The sequence below is a fragment of the Exserohilum turcica genome (assembly GCF_000359705.1).
Source record: "Exserohilum turcica Et28A unplaced genomic scaffold SETTUscaffold_6, whole genome shotgun sequence".
In the NCBI taxonomy this organism is placed as follows: Eukaryota; Fungi; Ascomycota; class Dothideomycetes; order Pleosporales; family Pleosporaceae; genus Exserohilum; species Exserohilum turcicum.
Window position 1 is genome coordinate 2,216,330 of NW_007360277.1, and position 8,907 is coordinate 2,225,236.

The window sequence follows — 8,907 nt, forward strand, 5'->3', positions numbered from 1 at the left end:
ATGTCGTTGGGCTGCTAACGTTGATCTTGTTGTCTTATATATACAATAGACACTAGCGTCAATAAACTTTTGCTTATAGCAAAAGCGGCATATAAAGTAGTGGCGTCTAGGATTAAGCCGTGACGCGACGCGGTAGCTATAAAGGTATATCCAGCTTTTCTTCCCGCGCTGCGACGCCAAAGGCTTTATATACTGAGGAAAGTGGTCCCAGTCAAGACCTTTAAAGGCGTCTACTAGGTGTTCGTCGAAGCCTATACTAGCAAGCTCGTTAGAAGCTATCGTTGCCTCCTCGCTGCCGTCAGCGGGTGGGATGATAGCTTCTCGAGCCTGCGTTTCGCGCAGCCGCGCTTCGAAGCTTGATACCTGGGACGCTTCAACTAGAGCTTGACGAGGTGATAAGCGAGAGGATGATGGCGGGCTTTCGATAGATATAGGCTGGCTTAGAGTACCGCGGGGCACGCCCCGAGACCGCTTTAGTGGGGTAGCAACAATAGCTTGGACGCGTCTTTTTAGTGGCATGCTTGCAATCAAGAAATTAGTAAGATAAGAAGATATATATAATAAATTGACACGTATAGTATTAGAGATAGAGGTAAGAGTTAACGTTACTATAGATTAGTAGCCTACGTAAAGGAGTTCATAGTTATTCTTCTTTTTTTACGCACGGGCGTATCAAGCTCATCAAGCTCTATCAAGCTCAGCTTGATGAGCTTGACGAGCTTGATACAGCTTGATACAGCTTGATGAGCTTGGCTTGACTCAGCTTGACCGTTGAGTCAATCCAGCTTGATTGATGAGCTTGACTCAGCTTGATTGTTGACATCTCTGTCTTACATAGTCACTGACTGCAGATAGACTCTAATGGAATAATAATAATAATAATAATAATGAATCAAGGCCTTCTAATATTGACCGCACTTAGGCTGCACTGGTTTTTTCTATCACAGCAGTTAAAAACATCAGCTGATGCGCAATCAGTACTTCCCGGGATACAACATGAATCTTTTGAAGCTTCGATCCGATTTTTCAAGACGCAGGTGATGTGCTATATACATTCAAAGTGTTATCTCATTGGTCTTGTCCTGATATCTCTTCTCAATGTCTTCTTGGTCACGCAAAACCTCTGCCTCTGCAGGAGCATCAATGTGTTCGGTAAACCCACCCTTGGAATTCTTCACCAAGCAGCTCACTATTCCAATCGTTAGGCATTGCTCAGATGGACAGGAATAAATCAGGGAAAAAAGAAGTTGACTCACAAAGTACAGCAAAACCCCCAAAGCACGCAGCTGCAATCCAGAGATCCCTGAAAGACAGCCTGTAGGCTTCTGATACGGCATGAGACGCTGCACCAATTATCGCTGGTGTGGAGCCCGGAACGGCAGCTACAGCAGCTGGGTTTTGGGATGCAAGTGCTCCAATCAGTGCAGGAAGGTCCTTGGGATTGAATCCTAGAGGAAGGACGGCTTCGGCGATGAAGCGAGGCATTTTGGATTGGAGACTGTTATTGTAAATTGCGTTGTTGATCGCTACCCCGACAGCACCCCCGAGAGATCGGGCGGCAGTAGGCAGACCTGAGCTGAGGGAAATTTGGTCTGCTGGACTGCTCATTTGAGCCGCCACTATGGTAGCCGTTAAGATCAACCCAAGGCCTGAACCATAAATGATCGCGTAGCCGTATGCGTTAGCCGCTGGGAGATTCTCCCGATAGAATACCATCACAATTGGGAATGTGGTAAGTAAGAGAAAACCAAAGATAAGTGGCTCCCGAACCCGCTTCGACCAGGTGATGTAGGCTCCTGTGAGGAATGCAGTCACAATCGAAGCCGCGAATAGGACGGCAAATCGAAAGACGGCAGGGAATGCGCCTACATGACCGACAATGATAAGCTCGAAGACGAAGAAATTGTTGACTGTGAAGAACGCTACACCTTCGATGAAGATGAGCAGTGTTGAAACTGGCAAGTTTCGGTCCTTGAAAAGACTGTGATGTAGAATTCCTTCGTTGGTGCCTTTCCATTCCCAAATGCCGAAAACAATAAGCAGGCAAATGCCGGTGATGAAGGGTCCAAGGACGTGGCCGTTGTTCCAAGGATAGGGATTGCGAGACCATTGGAGCCCGATGACGAATAAAATCAATCCTACGGCGATGAGAAAGCTTCCGATCCAGTCCATCTTGCGGAGTTTTTGTGATGTGCTAAGCGTGACTTCGAGCTCTCGTGGTGGCGGATTGTATCCAAAAAAGACGCCCACAAACCCGAGGACATACAGTGCGAAACATATGTACCAGTAGTTACGCCAGCTCTCGCCACCTGACCGCGTGAAGGCACCGCCAATTATAATTCCAACCAGCCCGCCGAGACCGGCTGATATGTTGACGCTAGCCTGACCATATCCACGATGTTTGCGATGTAAGACCTCGGAGGGGATGGCGTAGCAAAGAGCCTGGCAGGCGAATGCCATGCCACCGAGCGTGAAGCCAGCCAAGCAGGTCGCGATGTTCTTTGACCGAGACACAACAATGAATCCAATTACACCAAAAACGCAGGACGCTAGGATGAAAGGCTTCCTGCCCCAGTAGTCTGAGGCCTGGCTGGTGGGAAGAATCGTGGCCAGGGTCAAGATTGTTATGATCGCTCCGAACCATGCGGATAGGCTTGGTGCACCCAGAGAAGTGGCCATATCGCGAGCCAAAACGCCTGAGCCGACGACTGACATTAATTGTGCAGTACTGATGAAGCTGATGGCCTGTTTAACGGAATTTTTTGTGAGCTAGCGTCTTGCTCATGGAGAAAGATTACACACAGCTATTGCTACGATCGTCCTTGCGTGAATATGAACCTTCGCCTCCACAACGCCCGAGGCGACATCTTCTGTGAGCGTCGGAGATTCATTTTTGGTGACCATGGCTGCTTTCAAGCACCTCTCTAGGGTGGGGGATGACTATGACCCTAATTTATGGCGTCAAAGAGGACGACTTGGGTCGCGAGAGTGAAGTCTTAATCAATGAAGCATCAGGGGAACCTCGGCGATTTTGTATCAGCTGTTGAATACGAATTTTCCCCCACGACCCGAATGCCGTGACGCGTGGCGTCAATAGTGCGCAATAACAGAAGGCCAACTTGAGCGAACTAGTGCCCTATAGGATGTCGAGCTAGTATTAATATGCTGCTGACCGCCCCCGGTTTGTTTAGAACATTGCTTTCTATTCATAATTATCGAATTCAACATTAAAGTATACTTTCCCAGAAGGCTGCTCTCAATAATGTTCTTTCACAAGCATTCATTGCTTTGTGACGAGCCGAGGGTACTTGTCTTATATGAAAAAAAGGATTATAATATGAGTAGCTCAGCTTGAGTCATCTGCAAAAGGGCCGCGAACTCTGGGAATGACACCGAAGAGTCTAGGCTCTTGACTCGTTTCCCGCCCCTGAATCATGGTCCAGTCCCCGCATTTCGGCATAACTGAAATCTCCACACCCCGCATTTCCGGAATCTTAAAATCTCCACATCCCCGCATTCCCGCATGGCTAGGATCTCCACATACCGAAAGATGCAGCACACCGATACGGCACCCAGTAGCATGACGTCGCTATGTGGTATGTCTGCAACAAACTAGCGCTGTATTTAATGCAGTTGACACCTTGACTCACATGCCACATCTTGGTCCCAAAGCGTAGTCCCAGGTTTACTTGAAATCTATGATTGAAACATCCTAACTCCCACAATGCTTCCCCGAAATTTGGGTGACTCTTTCGATCAGTGGCCCACCAGGCAACGGCTGGTTGGTATTACCGCTTGCATAGTTGTTTTTGTCTTCATTTCGAAAGTGAGACAACCCTGTCGATCTGTAGTAACTAAACGATTACCTTGTGACTGTTGCTTACTGTGTTATTCGTATAGCTGGTTGTCGATTGGTTTCGCGACCCACTAAAGCATATTCCAGGTCCCCCTTCAACTCGTTTATCGGGCTGGGAAGTTGTACTAGAGGGACTGAAGGGACGTCGTATCTATGTATGCACCTGGCGTTGATAGTTTCGCTGTCCAGTTCGCTGATACAATTTCAGAAAGTCGAAGACTATCACAAAAGATATGGACCCATAGTTCGAATTGGTCCTAATGAAGTCTCAGTCGCTGGGTGGCAACATCTTCGATCCATCTATACAAGCAGCAAAATCGCGGTTAAGGACCCCTCATTCTACCAAGCCGCGTCTTTTATTGGGAAAAACAATATATTCCAGATGCTGTACGTGCGCTTGTCAAATTGCAGTATAAAGCTTATTTCAGTAGAAATCCAGCTGAACATGCAGCCCGCCGGAGACTTAGCAGTCCACCCTATTCCCTTCAGTCGGTCGGCAGACTGGATCCTTTGATCCGGCAGTGCGCAAAAAGAATGGTGCAGCGATTCATTACTGGCGCTAGTGCTGCAGCGACACATACAGTCGACGTATACAAGCTTTGCGGTCTTTTCAGCTTCGAGGCCATTTGCCAAGCTGCATTCGCGAAAGATTTCAGTCAGGATGCGAACAGCCAAGCAGCGGTCAAGCTGTTAGAAGCCATGGAGGGCAGTGCACTTACACTCATTTTCAACAATGTCTTCCCGTGGCTCAAATCATACGGCCTAGGGCTGCGGCTCCCAGGATTCGTTGGAGACGTTTACCGGAAATTCGATTATTGGGAACAACAGTCACGTTTACTTGTGGATCACTTCCTTGAGAAGTCGGCTTCTAATGACCAATACCTCCTCTCGCCTCTTGCAACGGGCGTTGATACCTTCCTTGGGCGTAGATTGAACCATGATGAGCTTGTAGAGGAAGCGATGGGATACATGTTTGCCGGCAGTGGAACAACATCTTCGACCCTAACTTATCTCTTATACGCAGTATCTCTGCCTGAAAATGCGCACATTCAAGAGCGATTGCGGGAGGAACTGAAGAGCTCGTCTACTCAGGATACTGCAGTGCTTCGTCAACTACCTTATCTGAACGCCGTAATCAAAGAAACGATGCGCTTGTTTCCTACGATCGTTTCCACCATTCCTCGCGTTCTTCTCGAGCCATTGAAGATATATACCTATATTCTACCTAAAGGTACTGTCATTGGAATGCAGAACTGGGTACATCATCGGGACCCTACAGTTTTCCCCCAACCTGAACACTTCATCCCAGACCGTTAGCTGCAGAGCTCTGAAGCCATGGAGGGTGCTTTGACGCCATTTGGCATTGGTCGGAGAAACTGCATAGGCCAAAACCTTGCATGGGAAGAACTTTATCTGGCAATTGACGAGATCATGCGTGCAGACTTACGACTGTGCATTGGGCCAGAAATGCAGGCCTGGGAGACGGAGATAGAAGATCGATTTAATATCGCACCTCGAGGCCATAGGCTCATGCTTGAGATTTCAAAAGCTTAGACCTACTTAAGGAAAATAGTGACTTTAGACTAGGCATCAATTTAAAGAGATAAGTGATGATAGCAAAGCGCTACTACTCAACCATCAACTGAAGAGGCTGAGCCTGAATCTTCAATATTTTCAATCCCGATAATGATATGCAAACATCTTGCCTGATAGACACTGATACCCTATGACGCTGTGGTGGTAGTGCATGATATATCATGTGCATAACATTAGCAGGAGCATACAATCAAAACCTGCTCGTATCGTAATTTCCTGACAAATGATAACAGGAGTCAGGGAGTGATAATTGACTGAATTCTGACATTTGCTTAAAATTTACGTCGATCTCGATTGAAGCACTGACCGCACATGTAAAGCCACCGCAACAAATCTTATATGTCTAGCACAAGATGATCAAGTATACCTTGCGTTTGTCCATGACTGATCCACAGATTTGTTTCGAAGTTTTTATCAAAGGCATACTATTGATTCCAAAGATTTAATAAGATTGAAAATGTAGATGAGGTAAGATATCCTATCTAGTAGACTGGTCTTGCTGTTGAGACATCGGGAACACCTACGCCTTCCACTAGTTTAGCGCCCATAATCTCGTACACTGGCAATTCGGATAGTCTTGAGATGACATGATGTAAGGTGGGCAATTGCTCCCAATTGAGAGGATCGATATCAAAGGTTGCCTTTCGCACCTTGTAGAACTTGGTCGGCCTCGGGGTGGTGGTCGCTTCGCAGAATGCATCCCAGATCGCATATTCCTCGGCTGGAACACCCTTATTACTGTAGCCTACCGTAGGCATATACCGGTAGGCGAGGATACCGTCATCCGCTTCCCCGCTGATGGATCCGATTTCCGATGCAGAATCGACCTCTTCCAGCCCTTCAAGGAGGAAGTTACCCCAGAATGCACCCTCCCAGCCCGTGCGAATACGGTAGCTGTGGGAACGACGATAAATATCAACTGATGTATAAAGCTTTGGCATACCAAGCTCCTCTCGTCCTGAGACGATGGGATCTGTCAAGGATTCGAAGAGGATAGGGAGATATGAGCCGTTTAGCACGCTTCCATCTTGCTTGACATATTCAACACCGTGAATGTAAAGTCCAATATGTTTGTATCCAGAGCCTCCGAGCCATTCCATCTTGTTTAAGGTTGTTTGCGAAAATGAGGCATATGCTACTGTACCAGGTGACTTGAAACGCCAACCTTGACGGCCTGGAGGAAACAGATTCTGAAGAACTGTGCGTGAAGTCTTGAATTTGATCGAAGCGGTCGTAAATGTGGAGTTTGTGCCATCTCGAGGAATTCCCAAATGAGTTTGCCGTGGTCCTGGCATGGGGCCGAATGCAATTGGCATACGCCAATATGGCTTGGGTATGCGGCTCCACTGCCATTCACGGAACTTCTGTGTGGAGTTGTCCCATTCGTCGTGCCCGAAATTATAGTTTGTGAACCTGGACACTGCTTACAATGAGACATGACACATGAGAATCAAGGAAGGTTCATTTGCGCCACTTACTGTCTTCTGCAGTCTTGTCGTTAAGATCCGCACCTGCAAGGCGAGAGTGCTCTTGGATCCGATCGGCCCTGTCCTTGCGAATTCTCTGATAGAGCTCTAACCTCTCTGAGATGTCCTCTGGTTTTATCCCCGAAGGTAGTAAAACGGCAAGAGACGCAGCGTCTTCGATCGCAACACCGGCCCCTTGGCCTTGATGGGGCAGAAACGGATGCGCAGAGTCTCCAAGCAGCGCCAGGCGTTGATTGGTCCAACCTGGAACCACCTGCATGTCAAGTAGCTTCCATATCTTGATACTTTGAGGGTCCGCTTTACTGAGCAGACTTAGTACGGAAGCATCGAATGACTTGTAGACCTGTAGGAGCTTGTCAAGGTTGCTGGTCTGGTCCCAGTTCTCGCCAGCTTGATCTGCCGTCTCTCCTTCCGGATGAACGCAGACAAAGTTCAACACAGAGTTGTTCGAAGTGGGATACACAATGATTCGACGGTCACTGGCATACCAGATGATCAAATTTCCGGGGTTCTCGACAAATCCTTTCGTGAGTGGATCCTCAGCTGCCAAACTCCGAGACACAAGGAAACGGAAAGCACTTTTTCCGCTACTGAAAGGCTTCACATCGCTACCTGGGATGAATCTTCTGCAGACAGAATGTACTCCATCAGCAGCAATGACTAGATCACCTCCAATACTAGAGCCGTCCTCAAAGGTCACTGTAGCAGTGCTTGGATCAACTGATACGGCTTTGCTTGATGTTTTTAGCTGAAATGAACCGTTTGCTCTAGAGCTTTGCGCAGCTTCTTTGAGACTATTATGTAAATCGATGCGATGAGCAAGAAGCCACGGCTATCATGTGCAAAAGACCAGTCAGTGACGACATTGACAAGAGATTGGGAACTTTACATGTTGCCATTGCTTGTTGGACTCTCGGAGGTCCGTTGAACGCAATACCTCTCCAGCTGAGGTGTACTCCGTCAACTGTAATTACAAGTTAACTATGACAAGGTCACTAGCGATGTTTTGGTCTCTCTCTCACTCTTTCCATTTCGTTGGCGCCGAACTCATCGGCGAAGATTCCAAGGCGCCTCAGAATGCCATTGGCATTGGGAGCAAGATGTATAGCAGCTCCATTTTCGGAGGCAAATGATGACTGTTCAAATACCTGTTGCAAATTTCAACTTATGCGTACAGCAGTGGCGGGGGCGCATGAACCAACCTGTACATCGTGACCTTGTCGACGCAAAGCAATCGAAGCGGTCAACCCTCCGATGCCCGCTCCTATTATGGATATTTTCAAAGGACGAGTAGAACCAGGTTGTTCCATCTGTCCATTCGAAAATTCATCAATAATAGTTACTTTGCGGTCGTTAGGGTTCATACTGTATATCCGGTGCAAATACAAGATCTGAGGTTTGGATTCTTTCTTGGACGACATACGATATGTTGGCCGCAGTCGGAATACATATTGTTTGAAATATTGGTTTTAGTCAGACGTGTCTGAATCATTGAGATGTTTTAGATGGGAGGGGGGAGGGGGCTAGCCTGGATTGGTTTTGGGATTACAGTGGGGGACTGCGGGACTCTCGGGACCACATTTGACAAGCTCCGAGCCGAAATTCTGCTCCACTGCAAACCACTAGGGTTAGCGTTACCCCAGGAAAATCTGCTCAATTCCACTTGCGCGTAATGGTGCATTGCACCTGGGGTAGACAAGAACAGCCAGTCTAGTGAACACAATCTGTATGCGTGATGTAAGGTCATACGACTATGGAGTAAGAATGTTATTGTTCCATTAGAGTCTAGTGAGCTCGAGGCTATGTAAGACTTTGGCCGAGGCCGTTCTAACTAGATTTATTTACAAATACGAGTTTGTGCTTGAAGTGTGTCTGTGGTGCTTCGGCCTTTGTCTAGGTAAGCGATAGCTATCGCTTACTAGACGCCTAGTGCTAAAGAGCATTTTGATAACAGAAAGAGATGTTAGA

General features: G+C 47.4%; 3 protein-coding genes across 3 annotated transcripts; 1 reads left to right on the forward strand and 2 right to left on the reverse strand.

Moving 5' to 3' along the window:
• Positions 1 to 1,063: 1,063 nt before the first annotated feature.
• SETTUDRAFT_156682 (uncharacterized protein) lies at positions 1,064 to 2,904 on the reverse strand (the record flags this gene model as incomplete). The annotated part of the gene is made up of 4 exons (XM_008031804.1): positions 1,064 to 1,102; positions 1,128 to 1,189; positions 1,257 to 2,745; positions 2,803 to 2,904. 4 exons carry the CDS (start codon positions 2,902 to 2,904, stop codon positions 1,064 to 1,066), a joined length of 1,692 nt encoding a protein of 563 aa, XP_008029995.1.
• Positions 2,905 to 4,013: 1,109 nt separating this feature from the next.
• On the forward strand, positions 4,014 to 5,173 carry SETTUDRAFT_96380 (uncharacterized protein; the record flags this gene model as incomplete). Its single annotated transcript, XM_008031805.1, has 2 exons — positions 4,014 to 4,243; positions 4,324 to 5,173. The coding sequence occupies 2 exons, from the start codon at positions 4,014 to 4,016 to the stop codon at positions 5,171 to 5,173; spliced, it is 1,080 nt and encodes a 359-aa protein (XP_008029996.1).
• Positions 5,174 to 5,934: 761 nt separating this feature from the next.
• Positions 5,935 to 8,249, reverse strand: SETTUDRAFT_156683 (uncharacterized protein; the record flags this gene model as incomplete). The annotated part of the gene is made up of 5 exons (XM_008031806.1): positions 5,935 to 6,872; positions 6,931 to 7,771; positions 7,829 to 7,903; positions 7,962 to 8,087; positions 8,142 to 8,249. The coding sequence occupies 5 exons, from the start codon at positions 8,247 to 8,249 to the stop codon at positions 5,935 to 5,937; spliced, it is 2,088 nt and encodes a 695-aa protein (XP_008029997.1).
• Positions 8,250 to 8,907: the final 658 nt, after the last annotated feature.